A 20,602-nucleotide genomic window follows, 5' to 3' on the forward strand; every position below is an offset into this window, starting at 1 on the left:
CTTACGTTGGCTGCAGCGAGGCTCTCCGTGAAGCCTTCCTATGGCGTAACATACCATCGGAAGCTATAGAACTAATGTGGCATCGCTTTCCGGTAACACTTAGAAACAATATAACGTAACTTATAAACGATGGTGGCAGTTTTGTCTAGATAGAAATATTTCAAATTTTGAAAGTACAGTAGCGTCAGTTATATCTTTTTTGACAGAAGAGGTTAACAAAGGAGCCTCGTATGGTACCTTAAATACACACAGGTCTGCCTTATCTTTAATCTTGGGACATAATATCGGGTCGAATGAATGCGTAAAACACTTCTTACGGGAGCATTCAAATTGAAATCGAGTAAAAATACAAAAAAAAAAAAGTACTAATTAAACTGCCACATCTCAAACAATCAGCCGTTGGATCCAAAATGTTTTAACTTTCGAAAAGTGGCGTCAACATTTCAATATTTAGTGCACATAGCACAAGGCACGCTTCAACATCTACTGCTTGTGCTAGTGGCGTATGCGTTGGTAAAATACGTAAAACTGCTGGTTGGACAAAACATTCCGAAACCTTTGCAAGGTTCTATAAACTGAATGTAATTAATGAAAACGAATTAGCTGAATCAATCTTGCAGGATTAATATTTAATAATACTTTTGTTAATTTTCAAAATCGAATAATATTGATATTTTAAACTTGCACCCAAATTAGTTCTTACAAAACTTTTATCTCTTAACATCTACATGGTAAATAATATCTGAAGAATGAAGCGATGAAATATAATATATGATCAAACGAACTTCAGAGTGAAGTTCGATCATTATTATATGAATCGCTTCATTCGAAGATATTAACACCCATCCCACCCAAACCCAAAGTTTTGTAAGATTGTATGCTCTAAAAATAATGAATATTGTACAGGACAAGCAAATACTTGTCAGGTTGGAATACCCTCATTAAAAAAAAAAAAAAAATCTAAACGCGTGCGTAGTTGCTAGCATTGAAAAAGGGGACTACATGGTAAATAATATCTTCGAATGAAGCGATTCATATAATAATGATCGAACTTCACTCTGAAGTTCGTTTGATCATATAGTATTAAGTGTTTTTTTATTTGAAAGTAAAACGCGCATTGCGTCGACCCCATTTGCTTACAATAATTTAAAAATTTTATTGCAAGGTACTAAAGTAAAGTTAAATAATTAGACCACTCATTGTTTATCAAATTTTGTTCATTTAGATATATCAACTTTTGTGTATTTGGTGCATTTGTTAAATGTATGTCACTTATACAATAAACAATATCAAAATACATATTAGCTTTTCGCCCGCGTTTTTGCCCACGTAGTCAAAGAAAAACATATTCAGTAATGGGATTTCCGGGAATTTACTGTCTTTTTACCAAATTTAGTTCAAGTCGGCACAGTAGTTGATGAGATAAGCAAATTCTAGCAAACAAGCGAACAACCTCTTCATATATATTAGCGTCTTAGATTGTCATTGTCATGTAATTTTTATAAATAATGAAACTTTCTCATAGTGAATTTTTTTTCGACTTTACAACAACATAAACAAACATGGAAATCCTTCCCCTTTATTATAAGTGTAGATAAAGACGTATTGTACTATGTAAGTAATATAATCTATTAGAAGAGTGGTTACTAAAGTAATTTGTGCCGTGTACGCTTTGCCGAGCGCCCTACTTCCGCCTCGTAACCCGTGTTTATTGCTGTAAGGAGGTATCTGCTACAGATATGCCGGGTACACTCCGATTTCTAAGCGTGTTATCGATTTTTTTTAAATCCTTGGACTATTCGGACTTTGGAAGTATTGTAACAAAAAAAAAATAGGGGGGGGGGGATAAGATAATACACAAAACCTGATGAAAAACATATGTTAAGTAAGTTATAATTTATCGAATCAATGTTCAGGTTATTATAAGTATCATATATAAATAAGAAAAAAAACATACAGTTTCTCGATACTTTGCTTGGTGAACAAAAAGTAGCCTTGCTTTTTGTATCGTATTGTATTTTAATGTATTTAATAGAATTATTGTAATTAATACGAAATTCAAAGCTAAAATGTATGCTACAATATCAGACACATAGTTTGAGTAATTTTTGTATGAAAGAACAAGAAATAAATCTTGGAGAGTCAAAGAATTCGTGTGATCGTTTAAAATAATCGACTAAAGACGGGAATTATTATATGAAAAATGAGCACAGATGACACATCAACTGTGACACGGTTAAAACGAGTGAAATTATATTACAGCTATAAATATATGTACAGTATGCGAGTGTCAGTTATTTTTACAACATTTGCTGAATATAAATAACCACTCAAGAATGACTAAGCTTGCCGATTTTTGTGCTGATTGTCGTTTGTTTAGTGAAGCCAAATTTTTGGAATCAAAGAGATGGGACTTTGTAGCTCTCTAGTTTCTACATAACAGCATACAGTATTTTGTCTTTTTTTTTGTATTTGGACTAATATATGCAGTGAATTAGTTTTTTTATAAAGTCCGCAACTTATATTATGTTACCCTATGTTAACAAAACTCACATAATATGCCCATAATAAATACCTTTTCTAAAGCGATTCTTATAAACCGTTATAACCATGTCTTCGAAGATACTCAACTCTCATTGATCCAGAATTGTAGCCAAGAATTTCAAAATTTGAAATTTTCTGTTTTTACGTTGTTTACTGAAAAAGTAAATCTCATGTACTAAATTTGTCAAATATGCTTGTACAACATATATAACATTACCATAGACATGTATTATTCTACAACCTTTATCAAATATAAGTGTAAATATTTAAGCATCAAATTAGTCTAGCATATTATGACATATATTGAGTGCTAGACCGCGTCTTCCGGTTTCAATGTATACCACACATAATGGAATCACCACGCGGCTATAACCGTGAATAGTGCCGTCTAAAATAATGTAAACAAGACAGTTAAACCACTGACGCTCATCACGTAAGGGCTTAATTGAAGTTTCGTGTAATGTGACACGACGGTCATTCATATTTGTCTCATTTGCGTATACACATGTGTGATGTGTAGGGCTTATTTAGTGAGTGACAACAAGGAGTACATATATACTCTATCTCATAGGGAGGTATTCAAATTAAAACATCCACAAAATTTCCTAATAAATAAATAAAACAGATCATACACAACCACAATTATAATACCTTTGATGTCGGTTTTATGATTTTTCGACGATTGGTCGTAAAACTTTAACCTATTGTTCGTAGTTGTGTCGTAAATTAATAATTCTACTGGGCCCGTTGTGATTGTCGTGTGGGCGGGAGTGAACGACTGTCTCAAATTTGATTCTGTTCTATTTCTGCTACTATGTATTTACAGTTTACACCGGCATATACATTAGAATGTTATACACCCGCAATGTGAATTTAACTGATCACGTGCTTTTCGTATACTTTCCGAATCGTCCTAGATCTTCAAACGGGATGATCAAAATTAGGTATGCGTTGTTGAAAGGATTCCTTTTGTTTGAGTGTATGTATAGAATCAGGTCTGAAGATGATGTTACGTGTTTAACAGGACCCAGTAAACGCGAGATTTCCAAACAAAATGTACCGCGTTTGCATCAGTAATTACGACTTTCCTAAAGTAGTTTATTCTGTTACCGAAAACAACATACACTGCTTACAAAACATCTAGGTAATGTAGTAATTAACTTGTTTTGTTTGTTTATTACACTCTATATTTATTGGTTCAATTTTCTGACTTGAATTACGAAGAAAAGCAGTAAATTAAACTGTGATATCTTGGTGTACTAGTTTAGTTTCGTCCGCAATAAATTTCCTCATTTTTATGCCGCCAAAGACCAAGTAGAGCGTATTAGTAAGACTGACTGCGTTTATTTAAATAACTGATTTATCAGTTTTTTAGTTCACTTCCACTTCTTTACTGGTGACTACAATAGCAGTAACTAAACCGCCTCCAAATTGTCAGAACTAAACAAAATTTAAATCAGACCACATAAGAGGCTGTGCCATGTGATCCCCTTTTAAATTTGGTTTCTCTAATAAAAAAAGGATCATAAAAATTGGTTCACCCAGTAAAATTTTTTTGAAGGAACAAAAATAAAATAAATACAGTTAAATTAATAACTCCATGTTGATCTGAACTTGTGTATATATGTGGCACTTTACATTTTATTATTTAATATCAATTGCCCTACCCTCTACCCCACATATATAATAAATTATTTACAATACAATCACATGCTTTTCCTTTGGTGTCAGCGCTTGGGGAATAAACAAGTACTATATTTTCATGGAATAACATGACTTGATAAATAGTATTAATGTATGTATTGTACATATACCTTTGGTAAAAGTTAATTACACGCAGTACGATGTAAGGCTAATGGGGTCCCTCGTGTATGGAAAATATAATATGCGTCAAAATATTGCCCACACCTTTATTTTACAGTACTTAAATAAACTTTCATGAATACAATTTGATTTAAATAAAGATAAATTTGCAGATAAACGTATTAGAAGTAAAAAGTTTAAAAGAAAATTTCCTTCCACATACATCAGCGGGATTTAGGGATATTTTGCTTTCAATAGATATCTTAATTTTAACGACCAGCAGTTCGCCCCGGTTTCGCCCGTAGTACTTATATAGCCTATGTCACTCAGCGAAGTTGCAGCTTGCTAATGATGAAAGAATTTTTAAAATGGTTCCAGTAATTTTTGAGTTTATCCATTACAAACAATCATACAAATTCTTCCTCTTTATAATATTATTGTAGAAGAATTTTCTAATACAGTAAATGGAATATTGATAGCATATTTTAATAAAAAAAAATACGAAAATCCTTTTGTTTTTTTTACCTCTTTAATATAAAAATGTTAATTTTTTATTATGGTAGAAACTTATCATGATATTTACCATAGTTGACAATTATCATATAGGTAATTCATTTCGAATTGTAATCATTAGCGAATCCGAATCGCCTTTGGCTGTTGAAACGCTGCACGTGGCCCACAATGTTGCTCATTCGAAAAGCTTTTTAAAAAGAGAGTTTAGAAAAGTCTTTTGACTGTCCCTGAAAAATCGAATAATGAGAAAAGCAAGTTTCTTACAAAACATGGACCCTACACATCATCTTAACCGACGCGGACGTCAGGCGAGAGACACTTCTTTCATCGACTTCAAACGAAAGGACATTCTCAAATACCTATTGTAGCACCATACTAATTGTTTTTCAATGTTTCCGTGGCATTATACATCGTCAATGGTGGTGATTGTGTTTACTTGATGAATGTCTTTATTTTAAAGGGGACAAATTTTAATGCATGATCTAATTTCACACACTGAAGTTCTTAGAATCGAGTCTCAGAATCATTTCTAAGTACAGCCGAGAAGTTTGCATCATTGGGAAAGTGTGCTTACGTGTCCGTGTATTTTTGTGGGTCGTAAAGTCGCGGCTTTATACACCTATCGTTCTTTTATTCAGTTTTATGGCGCGATAATTATATTCTTTTATGATATCAATATTGAAAGCCAGACACTAAATGGTTAATTTAATGGTATGTTGAGACACACTCTCACACAGTCTTTTCACACTTTTAAGGTATGAATACTTCCTATGCTACTATGTTTTAAGTTAAAAAAAATATTGTATGTAAGAGCGGGTAACTGAGCTTGTGGTCTGCATGTTGGTGATTATAACCTATAAGTGATTACCACCGCCCATGAACATTTATAAATGTAGGACCTCTGCTAATGCGCTGCTATTAAGAGGTTAAGAATAAGGAATGTACTCGAAAGGGTGAGGAAAAGGATATCTTAAAATATAGAATAACAAACATTAATGGAGTATCATCAATTACGCGTCAATTATAATAACTTTTGTTAACATAGAGTATTTACATGGTAAGTAAGATAAACTACGACTGAACTGAATTTTATCAGGTGAAAATCTTATAATTCACGGTCTTAAGGCAACAATAGACCATATTTGTAAGATGAGATAAGTATAAGATACTCTAAGAACACAAGTTAATAAACACACACAGATAGATACTGTGACAATACTTCTCTTATATTTATATTGTATAAAGATATATTTAAAACTTTCATCAAAGAGTGTATTCAGCGAAGTGTTGAACAGAAAGCATTATCATACGTGTGTAGACTATAGAATAATAAATCTCCAGTGTATCCTACACGATCTCATTACGATTCCTCGTACGTCCTCTACGTCATACGGCATACCGGCTGTTGGCGGTGATCAATATACGCTCAAGGAGAAATTGTTAACTCAATAAACTGTTTTAAATACTCGTATTTTAAAATGTTTAGCAACGTTTTCATGTTACAATTTGTCATTGCTTATTTCTTCGAATCTCTACAGCTGTATTATTGTATGTCTTATATACCATTAACACCTTAACGTTAAGTTTTCTCCTATATAGATGATTCTAAGCTATCAGTTTCGTAATGTAAATACGTATTTAAATCCGTTACTCGTTAGTACCTACACATTTTCGGTAGTAAGAACTAATTTTTATTAAATGCCTTCGGTAACACTAGAATTAAACTTAATGCTCAAAATTGAACATTAGTTTAAACTAGTCTTTTATGTGGTCAAAAAGAGAGGATCAGCTTTCATTAGAAATAGTATCAGAATCTCACCAAATACCTAATCCAATTAATTATATAAAAAATATAAGTAGTTCCAAATTATGGATATTTTTCTTTTAGAATAACTTTGTTTATAAATTTTTGTCGGTTGCTTAGCTTCACTCAGAAATCAATTAACACACGGTCATTCTTATGATATTAATTAATATGAATGCGTTCGTAATTTTAACGAATAAATGATTACATTAAAATGTATGTATTTTCAGACAAAATGGTGGTCGGCGAGAACAAGCGTACGGCCAACATCATGGACGGTATCGAGAATACCGGCGATGTGCGGCTACATGATCATCGGTTACGGCTGAAACAAAGGTAACCAACATTCGTTTATAAATCACGCGAATTCTTAAATCTACTCTATTAAATGCCGGTGATATAGTTTCGTATGTAATTATTTTCAAAGGACATACATTACCCTCATACTATCAGTGTGAAATTATTAAGTGTTATGTAAATGAAACCTTGTAACTATTCGATCATTTTGATTGTACGCTATAAGTGAGACAGGAAACAGGAAAAGCACAAATTTAATGCAGTGAGCACACGCAGACCAATTTTCAGCATAGGCACACTATGTGCACCTCGTCTCTGCCTCTAGTTTGTTTAAAATGTAAAAATATCATATAAAAACGTCTCTTTATGTAGTATAAGTAGGTCCCTACTGGAGTGAACAATATAATGTACTGAAGTTATGTAATACGTCTGACTAATAAGTAACACATGTGCAACACTGCCATTTGTTTATAGACCTTGCATATTTTCAGTAATTCGACGTAGGTGAGCATGTGTTTATTAATTCTTTTGTGAAATGTTGCATTTGTCGCTATGACATACCGTTAAATAACTTCCAATTATTTTATTCGTTAAAATAATACATCATTTTCATGAGAACTATAAAATACAAAAATTATAATATATGTATTGTTTTTTGATCCGTCGCCGACACACTTCTAATTTCTCGTGATTATTTAGATCATACAATTATTGCAATAAAATGTTGAACTCGTGACACCGTTGCATAGTGCTAATGTCCTCGATACACATATCTATTAAAATATTAATAGAAAACAGCATATTGAATGCGATATTGGGAGACGTGGAAAGGCGCAGCCGGTGACCGCATTTTAGGGTATAGATTTATGCACCCACGCTCGCGGATCGGAAATAGTGGGCGTAAAGGTTGTAGGTGACGTCACACAATTTTTGAAATAACGTTTAAATAATTATCACTTTAATATAGATACACGTACTATTGCTCTTGCTTTATAACGTTAAATCGTAACAATGTCTCAAGATTTAGATCGACGTTGCTCTATATGGCCTTGAGGCTTGGACACTGTCCAGTGACAGCATTAGATATTTCAAGGTAAAAAAATTTAAAAGTTGATTGCATTGACTAACGTTATTTTATTAAAATTATCCAATGCTCTGAAATTGTTCTCATAAACATTGGATTCAAATGTAAATACACGAAGGTAATTGCTGTTTGAAGCAAACCATAATTTGTAGTTAAGAAAAGTATTTAACTACATAAATAACTCGTACACCGTACTATTATTTTATTTAGGTACTACTGTTTCTTTATGCACACGTATTTAGATTCTGTAAAAAGGTTAATCACACTAATATTATAAATGTAAAACTTTGTTTCTTTCGATGTTTGTTCGGTTCGGTAATAACGCTGAAACTACTAAACAGATTTTGATGAACTTTGGTATATATAACTATATATAGACAGAGTATGAGCTGACTTGGGTGATAGGATATCTTTTTATCGATTAAATGATCCCTTGAGAAAAAACAGGCATCTCGATATCCGAGTGGAGCCGGGACGAGCGTCTTCTAGAGTATAAATATAAAAAGGATGTAAAGTCACGTGTTGTGTACTTGATATTTACAATATTTCTTCCGTGGACCCATTGTTTCTAATTTCTTCTCATCGTTCTGTTGGCTAAACACGTCCTTATATATATTTTACTGTAAGTACATAGTATAATATGTAGAGAACTCGAACATTAGTGTGAGATAAAGGACAAGTGATATCTTTCAACGTGACATTGTTGAAAACAAACAGAATTTTATCAACAACACCAGTTCAGTGGCCGTGTAATGAGCTTTTTATATGCTATAACTTATAAGGTTTATCACTTGCTCTTAGACTGTCAGCTGATTTTTAAATTCGCATTTAAAGTAACATCGGTACGAATTAAGAAAGATATATGCGATAATGAGTGCGCTGAGGTTATAAACAATTTGCAACGATTCATATTTTCACTATTTACGCTACAAAAATATTTTGAGACATAACAAAATTGTTAAGTTAAAAAATATAGAAATTTTTTTATTGTTAATACCGTCATGAATCTAAAGGTGTTTAAACGAGCCATATTTACGTCAAGAAAGTGTTACATAATTGACAGCTGCCTACTTTTTGCACTGAAATGTATGACTTAGCCAAATTTCAATTAGTTTTAACAAATAGCCAATCGTCAACAAATACACTGTATATTTCCGCTATATAATCTAAGATATAAAGCAAGCAAATCGTAGAATCATTGACTTTTTCTTCATATCTGGACAATCACCAGTCAATAGAGGAATGTAATTTAAGTAATGTGACTTTTGATGTGTTGCAGATTCGATATAGTAAGAAAATTAGGCCAAGGTACATACGGAAAAGTGCAATTGGGTATTAACAAGAAGACTGGACAAGAGGTGGCAATTAAGACGATAAAGAAATGTAAAATTGAAACAGAAGCTGACTTGATACGCATTCGACGAGAGGTGCAGATTATGTCTTCGGTCAGGCACCCGAATATTGTACATATATATGAAGGTAAATAGTATAATCATTATTACTTTAACAACTAATATTAATTGAGTGGGTAAATACCGCCAGAAGGAGAGGGTCGATGTGTTTATATTGTAAAAGCTAGACTGTAACTTCTCACGAGTTCTTTTAGAGTAAGATATGTTTTGTAGTTTGTACTGCTTTAAATGTTAAAACAAGTCATTAAAACATATATCTATCATATATGGTTTATTTTCGACATACTTCTGGATATATTGCTCTACTCATACTCCGAGCCAATGTTGGACAACTGTTCATATTGATTTTGTTTCAGTATTTGAAAATAGTGAAAAGATGATTTTGGTAATGGAATATTGTTCCGGTGGCGAATTGTACGATTATCTTAGTCAGAAAAAAGTATTAGAAGAAGATGAAGCAAGAAGGTTAGAATTTAGTTCTGAATGTGCCTGTTATTTTATTATTGTATAAATGAATTTATATTAATATTCATTTGTAGGTTATTTCGTCAAATTGCAACCGCTGTATATTATTGCCATATACATAAGATCTGCCATAGAGATTTAAAGTTAGAAAATGTCTTACTCGATGACACGGGCAGTGCCAAGGTGAGTTACCGTTAAGATTAATGAAAAATGTTTTTTTTATTAAAATTTACGTTATTCATAATAAATAATTTCAAATATTTTTAAACAGATAGCGGACTTCGGTCTCTCCAATGTGTTCAAAGAAACATCATTATTGTCTACGTTCTGCGGCTCCCCGCTGTATGCGTCGCCGGAAATCGTTAAAGGAACGCCTTATATTGGTCCTGAAGTGAGTCCATTATCCAATTCAAATGAAATTTGCTTATCAAAGTTACCTCATTTTTATCTTTGCACCACAATGAGTTAATTCGAAAATGTATGAAATAGTAAGCAATAACTAACACTAATGTAAAGATAGCGACAGTTTATTGAAAAAACTATTTATTCATGGATGGTTCATGTAGTGTCATCACTTTTCTACATGGGAGTTACTTCTCCTTTGCGATTTCATGCTAGGCCACCTAAATGTGTACAACGTGTCACGCTGTTAGCACCTAATATTGAATGAATTTTCAGGTAGACTGTTGGTCACTGGGAGTACTACTTTACACACTGGTGTACGGCGCCATGCCGTTCGACGGTTCTAACTTTAAACGCCTAGTTCGACAGATTAGCAACGGAGATTATTATGAGCCTAAAAATCCGTCTAGTGAGTATTGTAATAATTGTAATAAATAATATAAAATAAATGTAGATTAAAAAATTAAAATAAACGCCTTCATGATAGAATTTTAAACAGTTAATTATACTATAATAGTGACAAAAGCGTGTGGTGATCCGAAAAGCGCATACAAGATGTTGGAAGAAATAAGTCATGAAAGAAAAATCATGTCTAAAAAATGTTCCTCGAAGCTAGATTATTTTCTTGCTACATACCATTTCTTTTAATTACTTAGAGAATCGTGTAAACCAGAATCCACAATAGTAATTAAAAATTATTAATTACAGCCGCGTCGCCTTTAATTCGTGACATGCTGACGGTGGACCCGTTGAAGCGTGCCGACATCGTGTACATTTGTGATCATCCGTAAGGTTTTTTTTACTATTATTGCATGTTTTTTAAGTTTCTCTTTCAATTACCATGTGTATAGCAAAAATCCCTATCTAATTAAATAAATGCGCTTAATAATTAATTCAATAGAATGTAGATCATCTGAAGTATTTGATATATATTATTATGTTAATAATATACCAAGCATAGGCTGAACAAACATGATTTACTATATGCAATCTTATATAACCTTATGATAATATAAGTTAACAAACGAGCACAATAAAACACGATTCTTGTCAGGTGGGTGAACACGGGCTGCGAGACGTCGTGCCTGGAGGTGGCCGAGGCGCTCGCTGCGCAGACGCCCGTGCGGCTCGACTTGCTGCTGTCGCTCGCTCCCGCCGCGCCCTCGCACTCCAACAGTGTCGTCGTGCCGCCTGAGGTACAGACACACACACACACACGCACACGCACGTATGCACACGAATACGCACGTACACAGACGCAACGCAACGACGCTAAATTATATATTTGCAGTTAGAACGGGTAAAAAAACTGTAAACTATCAGCGTTAATATACATTTGCAGAGGCAAATATATGCTTTGCCACTTTTAAGGGACAAGGAATACAGTTGCAAATGCCTTGCCGCTTTTAAAGCACAAGGATCGAGAAGGATGAGGAAATCGAATACAGGTTTCGACTCCCCAAGGATATTGAAATAAAAAATTGAATCCAATAGACAGTGTATTATTTCATTAAAATCCTTTAAACACCATTCAAACATGCACCGAAAACACATACAAATTCACAAACTTGTAAATTTGAACGCATCTGAAAATATGTATTAAAAATATAGCAATGCACATTTAATATTATCATATTGATACATTTTTTGTTGTTTTTGTAGCAGACAGAACTTGGCGGCCCTGATGAGAGCTGCACAGACCTAACAAGCTCCACCTCGATGGCAGTGGAACCCAGCAATTCGGCTGAGAAACGGATTCTGGAACTTGTAGCAGGTACGCTTATTAACTGCTGTTGCAGCTTTATAATGGGGTCTTTATAATTTCCTAACTTCGGAATAAAAAAAAATACTTAAAGCAGTTGATCCATAATTAAGCAATTTTAATATCCCGCAAGGTTTCATTTATTATTAAAATTTTAATATTGCCAATACTAATTTTCTAATATCACATCATAGGTCTAATTTCATCTTTGTATTTATATGAATCAAATCATGTAGATAATATAAATGTACTTGAAATTCCAGAGGGTGGCGAAGACGCGATAAAACCATCGCCGACGCGCACCATCGTGTCTGCGGGTGACAACAAGCGCAAGCTCGAGCTCGCCATGTCTGCGAGCGGATTGCAGAGGAAGAAGGACAGGGTTGCCAGGTGAATGGAGGCGTGCACTAGTGGACCGTTATTTTTATTACTAGCTGCACCCGGCAAACGCTGTTCTGCCTTACTCTTATCATTTAGGGGTATGAGAAATAGATGTTGGCCGATTCTCATAGATACCGGATAAGCACAAAAAATTTCATCAAAATCGGTCAAGCTGTTTCAGAGGAGTATGGCAACGAAAACTGTGACACGAGTTTTATGTATTAGATTTTTTTTTCTATATTTCACATTCAGTATGAAAATAAATACGAATAGCTTATAAAGTAACTATATAAGTAACAAATAGCTTGTAAATTAACTCTGTATGTATCTTCTTCATACCTGAACCGAATTGGATAAAATTTGGTTCAGAGTATACTTTGTGACCCAAGAAAGGACAGGGAATGAGTATTGAGTACTATGCCCTTAAAAACACGGAAATGTCTTTCTTCTAAATCTTTTCCTTTTACTGGCAAAGCGGGGGGGGGGTGGAAAATAAGTTACAATATATATCTATTGTACAGTTGCGCCAGTATCGCCGGAGCGCCGCCCGCGTTGCCGGAGGAAGCAAGTGTGCCTGACGAGGAGCCGGAGTATAATAACGATGAGGTAAGCACGGCGAAACTTCAGGAAAGATTCCAGAAGCAATTCTTCGATGTTTTTAAAACTTTCGTTTGGTTCAGGAATCTAGTTCGATTTCATATGGAAAATGTTTTTTATTATGATTTGGCATTCGAATTAAACTCAAGAAAATGTATTGTGAAATATAATTAAAACTAATTTTATTGTACAAAACACACAGATAGGAATTCACATAAAAGCACAATTCAAATACTTTTAATCATACATTATAAAATATGAATTAAAATAATATATTCTTTTAATAATGGCCTAATTCCAATTTTTGTAATTAACTCTGGTTGTGATAACAAGAAATATATAATATAACCAAATAATTTTTGTAATAATATCACAGGCCCCACAACCATCCCTTAAATCGTCGGCCACTATCACGATTGCGCCTGCGCCTGCCACAGTGGAGCTTAGCAAGGCGCCAACCGTTGAAATTAAAGATGTGCCCAAAGATGAGGAGAAACCCAAGGTGGTGACGCCAAAGAGAGCTGCGAAAATTGACACGTCTCCAGAGAAACCAGAAGAAACTAAGGTAATTAAACTATATTTATTGTTGTTTACGTATAAAATAATCTCAAATGCACATTTATTATTTTTCCTTCACTTTTCCTACTTCTCCTTTCCTTTCCTTTCACTTTCCTTTATTTGCCTCTTGATCAAGTTGCTTTATTAATTATACATTAAATTACACCTAATTGGTACCAAAGTATAATAAATTTATATAGTTAACTCTAAAAACTAATTTTCTTCTAGGTGGAAAATAATAAATCAACGGTATCTGCGGCTGCAGATAAGCTCACCTCTCTGTCGCTAACTCAGCCGGCGCAGACACCTGCTGCCGCTCCAGCGCCCGCACCAGTCAAACCAAAGAAATTGTCTATCGGTACCCATTTCATTTATTCATTTTTTAAGGTTTTCTTGAGGTCTATTATATATATGGCGATTGATTTGTGAATATTTCAAATAAGATTTGATGGATATTTCGTTACGTAGTGACTTCTTAGTTAAAAAAGAAATCACATGTACCCAAATTTGTTTGTAAATTACTCGAAAACTGTGCTGTTTTTGCAACAGTAATTTGATTACAGTAATATAATTTTTTTTTTTTTTTTATGTCAAATACAATTTACTTATGGTTATGTTTTTTTTTTCGATTAATATCTGTATTTATTCACTTATAGGTGGTCACGTTGGTAGCTTCAAGGAGCAATTCGAAAGAAGAGCATCTCTTACCACATCGCCAGAAGTAAAACGAAATGTTTCCAAACCAGGTATGTATATATTTAATTTGAAAAATGATAATTCTTCATTCTCAGTTATAAATACAAACTAATACCAATCTTATTACCGAGCAGTTGTGTCGAAAATCGCGAAGCCTAAAGCTCAAAGTGAAGATCGCGAGCTAACAAGCAAACCGCATGATAATGGAACAGTGCGTCTGCAACAGATCGGCATCGAACCACCTCAGGTAACTATTTACTCAGCGTACAATAATCGTATCCTGAAGGCACTTAGCCTTTTCTTCATCTTTCAAAATCCATATCTTTATTTCTGTATGTATTTTCAGTCGCCAGTCGAAAGTGGAGAGGGGCAACAAACGCAAATGAACACAGGCGGTGTGAAGAAGACGGAGAGCGAGCCCGCGCACGCCTCCACTGCGGTCGACCCGGCTGTGCTGTTGCAGGATGCTAGAAGGTTCTTTAACTCAATATTCTTAATAAAAAACCCTCCTGAGTTCACTACAGACAAATAATCACTAGAATTGAAAATTGTCATATTTGTTCAAGTGACAACTTCTTATGAAGGGTAAAATGTAGTTTCGTTACGTAACGCGTTAGGTTAGTTAAGGAATTCACTTCTGTCGTGCGTCCCGAGACGGTCACGTTTTTTGTGTACTGGCTCGTTGTGTTAATTTCAGCTTAAAATAAACAACAGTAAATTAAGTACGTATAATAAATTGAGACTTACCAATTTTAGGTGAAGTTAGGTTACAATACATGACTAATGCATTGTTTATATGTTTTCTGAAGTGCAAGATAATCATCCAATTCAACTATTCATTATTCAACTATTGATCAGTTAAAGTTACCGGGCATAAATAATAGTGTAAAGGGTAATTTTGTTGAGAAAATATGGTCTATTTTAGTTGTAAACGCGTCTTTCCTAGTGTTAATTAATACCAACTGAATATACAATAAATTAGAAATGTCCTCACTAAAACTCAAAGTATGACTTTATTAGCAATATTAGCGTGATTTTCCTTTACGTTTATTTCTTTCGACTATAATTTTGGTATCTCGGTGTTATATCCAAAGATTTCATGATATAACGCTTTATGTACAGGAGCCTGCAGAGTTCTATGGCGAAATTGGTGGAGGAACGCGCGGGAGAGGAGAGCCGCCGTCGCGCCGCTAGAGACATCATATCCTCCGCTATTAGAACTGGTGAGTTTGGAGATTTGTGCATAATTTAAGTTGTACAATTCACATGCGATACACAATTTGTCTATATTGTGTATAGTAGATCTTTTTAGTCTTGGTTATTGCTTGTATCATAAAAATACCTGTAAATATTTGAAAATTTTAAACAATAGAAAATAAATCCAGCATGAGATCCAGGCTTCGACCTCCGTTTTTCGCCGTGTTGCGGCGATACCTTAAATATTTAATTTATCACCGCCTATGTGCGTTCACTGTTCCGAGTTATGATAATTATTAAAAAACTGTTTACTCCTATGTGGTTATAGATTGCAATTTCAAATTTGTTAATATGTATTGTATATAAACACACGATCGGCAGGCAAGCCGCCGGTGCCGTACGGGCGCTCGTCGTCGGCGGGCGTGACGTCACTCGCGTCGCCGCCGTCCACGCCGCCCGCCGCCGCGCCGCCGCGCGCCGACGGCAAGCTGTTCCGCACCGAGGCGCATCACCGCGTCGAGGACCATCGTAACAGGTGATAATATTATATTTATTTGCAGAAACCATTCAAGATATTGGTGACGTTGTACAAAGTATGCCTAACTTTTAGAATAAATTAACACAGACATTTTATTTTCTTGAAAAGTACGTACTGGGTTATTGCCATTGCCAGCCTTGTAGTTTATTTTTAGTGACTCTGTATTTTTCTCTTGTTTTTTTATTAAGTACAAATTATTTTATTAAGAAACATAAACAATAAACTAACAGGTAACATAATTCATGATGCATGATAAATGGTGCTATTTGCGTACTCATTGTTCCATAACCTTATACATTTCATTTTCATATCTTTTATTAATTTAATACACATTTGAACGTAACAGAGGCGTGTCTGTGGAGCGCATCATACCAATCAGCATGTCGCCGGAGGACGCGACGGCCCCGCCCGCCGCCCCCGCGCCCGCCCCGCCCGCCGCCGCCCCCGCCCCCGCGCACAAGCCCGCACCGCGCTTGCACACACCGCTTAGGTACTTGGTTTCATTTATTATTGTTATATATGATATTGTGTAATTTTTTTAAGCATATTTAAGAAAGAAAATAAATATTAAATCGCTCATTCAATGTGATGAATGTTAATATTAATTTGAAATTGAATGGTGTTTTGAGGGGAATTTTAATCGTTAGCCAAATTACATTCCTGACAGGCGTCTGGCGTCGAGCGAGTCGACCGGCGCGGGCGAGGCGAGCCCGAGCGGCGGCGAGCCGATAAAGAAGTCGGCCCGCGAGTTCATCATACCGATCGCGGTGGAGGGCAAGGGCTACGTGACGCCGCGCCAGCGCAGCCTCGAGCCGGAGGCCGCGCCGCGCTCGCCGCTCGCGCACCCGCCGCGCCTCACGCCCAGGCGCATCAGGTATGGGCTTTTAAACTAGGGAGGGGGGAGGATAGAAAAAAAAAAAGTGACAAGTGTAAAAAATTTAAAATAATGAAGGAAAGCAGAGGATTTCAAATCAAATCATTTGTGTTTATTAAGACCATTATTTAATACAAAAAATTGCAAAACAGCATTTAACAACATAAAAAGCATTTAATTTTTAGTTTTAAAGCATTGAAATGCTTTATAAATGAGAAATTTTGCAATGGCTAAATTTATGTCAATGTACTTCTTGCGATGTTATGAAATCAATTTAATTTTATGGTACATAAGTTTTATTATTTATGTACCATAAATTTTTTTTCAAAAGATAAAATTGACCATACGCTTTTACTTTACAGTAGTCTAGTTAGCGGTGGTGAATCCGAAGAAGAAGATGATACTCATATGCATAGATTGAGGTGAGCATAAAATTATTGGGAAATTTTACAATCAAAAACACCAAAATTAAATAGCTTTTATGAATATTCATCATCATCATCATCATCATCAGCCCATATATGTTCCCACTGCTGGGACACAGGCCTCCTATGAGGGTTATGAATATTCACATTCTTATAATTATCTTCAATTTTCTTACATTTCTATAGTAATGGAAACTCATTAGTTTCTGTGAAACACATAGACACAAAGATACATAGTGAAGAATCTGAAGAAAAGGAAACTTTTATATTTTTGCCTGTTTGTAACGTTGTCACGAAAAACCACTGGACCTATTTCAAAAATTCAGAGTGCAGGCTATCTATGTACTACGGACAAAGTCGAGGCGAACATCTTGTTGTTAAATAAGTTTACGAATGAAAGCGATACTAATTCTCTCGCCTCGAATTGCCTTTAATTTATTCATGTAAAAACATTGGTGGTCCAAGTAATAAATTATTTAAGGTTTTCACGGTCAGTCCATTTGATGCGACGACAAATGATTCAGGCGAAATGGATTGAGTGAAAATTAAAAATTTTCATAATAGTCCATCTTATCATACACTCGATCAAATAGTGGGCGTGTCCTGCGCTATTTAATCCAACGGTCCCACTAATTGCGGGTTGTTATATCCATCTCCAACGTGAATCTTTCAGGTCGAGTCGCTTGGCCCGCGCGGAGTCTGTCAGCTCTGGCGAAGAAGACGAAGAGGATGAGGGCTTCCACCTGCTCACCGCTGAGAATCTATTCTCTACTCTACTGCACAGGGTAAACAATTCACATATTATGTGTTTGTATGTTATTTCAAATGCGTTTATTTCCGAATTCATTCATTCTTTATGTCTCTCGGTTTCCTCTATTTTAATTAACCGAGAGCGGTTCAAGATTTATTCTGGCGTCAAAAGAATGATACTCTAAATTTAAATAATTTATTATTAAAATTAAAGGTCTTATCTAAATTTAAATCAAAATCCGTTTACCGTTTCCGGTGTGAATATATATCTTTAGTGTTAATAACAGCATAGAAATGCAAACCTTTTATTAACTATACTCATATTTATAAATATGTGTATATTTTGATGTTAAAATATAAACAAATTATATTTTCAGGTGCGTGCGCTAACTCAGCGTCTAAACGGCGAAGAGGGCACGGGCTTCCAGCATCCGCACTCGCTTTTCAACAATTTGCATTCACCGTTCTTTAACAGGTATATATGAATTTGAGTGTCAATGAAACATGAATTTAAAATTATTTTCCTCCTTCGTTTACCTCAATTTTATACATTTGGGGCTATTAATACGAGATACATCATGGTTCGAATGAAATATAATGTATGTGAGATTTGTGTTTCTTTAAAAACTTTTTTCAAGTTCCATTAAAAAAGTCTGATTACCAAAGTCCAGATTTAAAAAATTACTTACGATACTAATGAGAATTTTACACTCACAACATACTAATTACATTTTTCATTGATTAATTTATTGATGTGTATTTTTTGGGAGAATTGCAGATTTCAGTTTGATATTTGCTTACTAAATCCATTGTTTTTTTTTTCTAATATAATTAATGACATTTATTTTTCGCATGCAGCCCTCACTTACCTCGGAGACATTTCATGTAAGTATTTGTCATGTCAGTAACTCAATATTAATATCATTCAATGTTTTATTGTTAACTATCATTCCATGCAGCACACATAGGTATACGGAAAATAAAAGAAGCGTTTCAGAGACGTAAGTAATTATAATTTGTTTGTGATATTTATATGTGAAAGTACGATAGAAGGAAGAGAATGCAAACTTTATACGTAACTAGCGGTCCGCCCCGGCTTCGCCCGTGATACATGTATAGCCTATAGCCTTCCTCAATAAATGGGCTATCTAACACTGAAAAAATTTTTCAAATTGGACCTGTAGTTCCTGAGATTACTGCGTCCAAACAAACAAACAAACTCTTCAGCTTTATAATATTGGTATAGATATGTAATAATTTGATATATTTCCATTTTTGGTAGTACATCACCGATTTAAATTAAATTTGAGATAGTCCCTTGTATTTGACATAACAGAAGACCTCATTTGCCTTTTTTTAAGAATGTAAATGGTCAATGGATATTATCTTATTTATTAAAATGCAGCATCAATCTTTATTGAAGGTTCAGAAATTAGTTATAAAGCTAGTTTGCACGCATACTACACATTAACTGCGCTGTTGTGCTGTGTGCAATCACTGAATCTTCAGAGCTGCAATGAACATTGGTGCCACATGTGACAATTGGAATTATTGTTATTAGCGTATACAAATATGCTACAGCAATATAACCCTTACTGTGCAGGCGCGAGGGGTGGTCGTCGCGCGACATGCAGTCGCCGTTCGACTCGATGTTCAGCAAGTCGCGCGCGCAGATGCCGCGAGGTGAGTGCGCCGCGCGCCCGCAGTGCATCCGCTTGCCGCACGGGAAAACGTTGCCGATATCGCGACACTAGCCGCCGCGCCCGGTCTCGCACGCTTCCCTTACATTGTACAGAACATCGCACCCGTTGGCACACGCTTTCGCTCGTTTCCAAATTTTTTCATTCGGACGTTTTTTTTTATTGTAGATTTTACGAGGTTCCTTTCATACGTGAATTTTTGGACATTTGAAGAAATTTGAAATTGTCATTCGATCTGAATTTAGCATGAACGATTCGTAATTATGATTTACGGTCAAAGTTAGCGCATCGTAAGTAGCTAGGTGGCACGGCTACCACTCACAAGACAGCTAGCTTATACTTAATCAATTAACGATCGACATCATCCATTCATATAGTAAGATTAAAACGGGACCGCGAACACATCGGATATTAGTAGCGTTTTCCACATTTTGGTTTTCTATTAATGTCAAATTTACGCAATATAATAGACTACGTACAAATTAATTCATTAAATTTGTAGTATAGTCTATTATATTTTATGTGTTGTTTTACTTTAATTATTAATAACATTTTGATTTTAACGTTTTTGCACTGTAGTGTTTTAATGTATTACAATTTGCATTCTTTGTGCAGGTTTTTTCTCCTACCCGCTAACAATAGCAGGAAAATGTTGCGTTGCTCTAGATTTTCGTGTACTTTTTGTAGTTACAATTTGCATGAAATGCATTAATTACATTCTATCGGTCGTCTGACCTGCTACAGTTAAACGAGGGAGTCATGGCATAGACAAAATTATATAATATGTTTATACAATGACA

General features: G+C 34.8%; 1 protein-coding gene across 3 annotated transcripts in view; it reads left to right on the forward strand.

The window, feature by feature from the left end:
• Window positions 1-20,602, forward strand: part of LOC119831027 (serine/threonine-protein kinase MARK2) — a 33,912-nt gene that overhangs the window by 6,461 nt on the left and 6,849 nt on the right. Inside the window, exons 2-27 of one of the 3 annotated variants that reach the window (XM_038354243.1) lie at window positions 6,895-7,000; window positions 9,325-9,524; window positions 9,814-9,922; window positions 9,997-10,105; window positions 10,194-10,313; window positions 10,601-10,733; window positions 11,033-11,111; window positions 11,379-11,520; window positions 11,987-12,098; window positions 12,350-12,476; window positions 12,989-13,073; window positions 13,441-13,629; window positions 13,851-13,980; window positions 14,279-14,368; window positions 14,453-14,565; window positions 14,665-14,792; window positions 15,441-15,541; window positions 15,897-16,050; window positions 16,400-16,543; window positions 16,721-16,927; window positions 17,290-17,349; window positions 18,026-18,137; window positions 18,480-18,577; window positions 18,961-18,987; window positions 19,062-19,103; window positions 19,706-19,785. In XM_038354243.1, the coding sequence (XP_038210171.1) occupies window positions 6,900-7,000; window positions 9,325-9,524; window positions 9,814-9,922; window positions 9,997-10,105; window positions 10,194-10,313; window positions 10,601-10,733; window positions 11,033-11,111; window positions 11,379-11,520; window positions 11,987-12,098; window positions 12,350-12,476; window positions 12,989-13,073; window positions 13,441-13,629; window positions 13,851-13,980; window positions 14,279-14,368; window positions 14,453-14,565; window positions 14,665-14,792; window positions 15,441-15,541; window positions 15,897-16,050; window positions 16,400-16,543; window positions 16,721-16,927; window positions 17,290-17,349; window positions 18,026-18,137; window positions 18,480-18,577; window positions 18,961-18,987; window positions 19,062-19,103; window positions 19,706-19,785 (2,992 nt within the window). In that variant the 5' untranslated portion in view covers window positions 6,895-6,899. The remainder of the gene's footprint in view (window positions 1-6,894; window positions 7,001-9,324; window positions 9,525-9,813; window positions 9,923-9,996; window positions 10,106-10,193; window positions 10,314-10,600; window positions 10,734-11,032; window positions 11,112-11,378; window positions 11,521-11,986; window positions 12,099-12,349; window positions 12,477-12,988; window positions 13,074-13,440; window positions 13,630-13,850; window positions 13,981-14,278; window positions 14,369-14,452; window positions 14,566-14,664; window positions 14,793-15,440; window positions 15,542-15,896; window positions 16,051-16,399; window positions 16,544-16,720; window positions 16,928-17,289; window positions 17,350-18,025; window positions 18,138-18,479; window positions 18,578-18,960; window positions 18,988-19,061; window positions 19,104-19,705; window positions 19,786-20,602) is intronic. The other 2 variants (XM_038354244.1, XM_038354245.1) reach the window with 2 other exon arrangements.

Source organism: Zerene cesonia, chromosome 13 (assembly GCF_012273895.1).
Source record: "Zerene cesonia ecotype Mississippi chromosome 13, Zerene_cesonia_1.1, whole genome shotgun sequence".
NCBI classification, from domain to species: Eukaryota; Metazoa; Arthropoda; class Insecta; order Lepidoptera; family Pieridae; genus Zerene; species Zerene cesonia.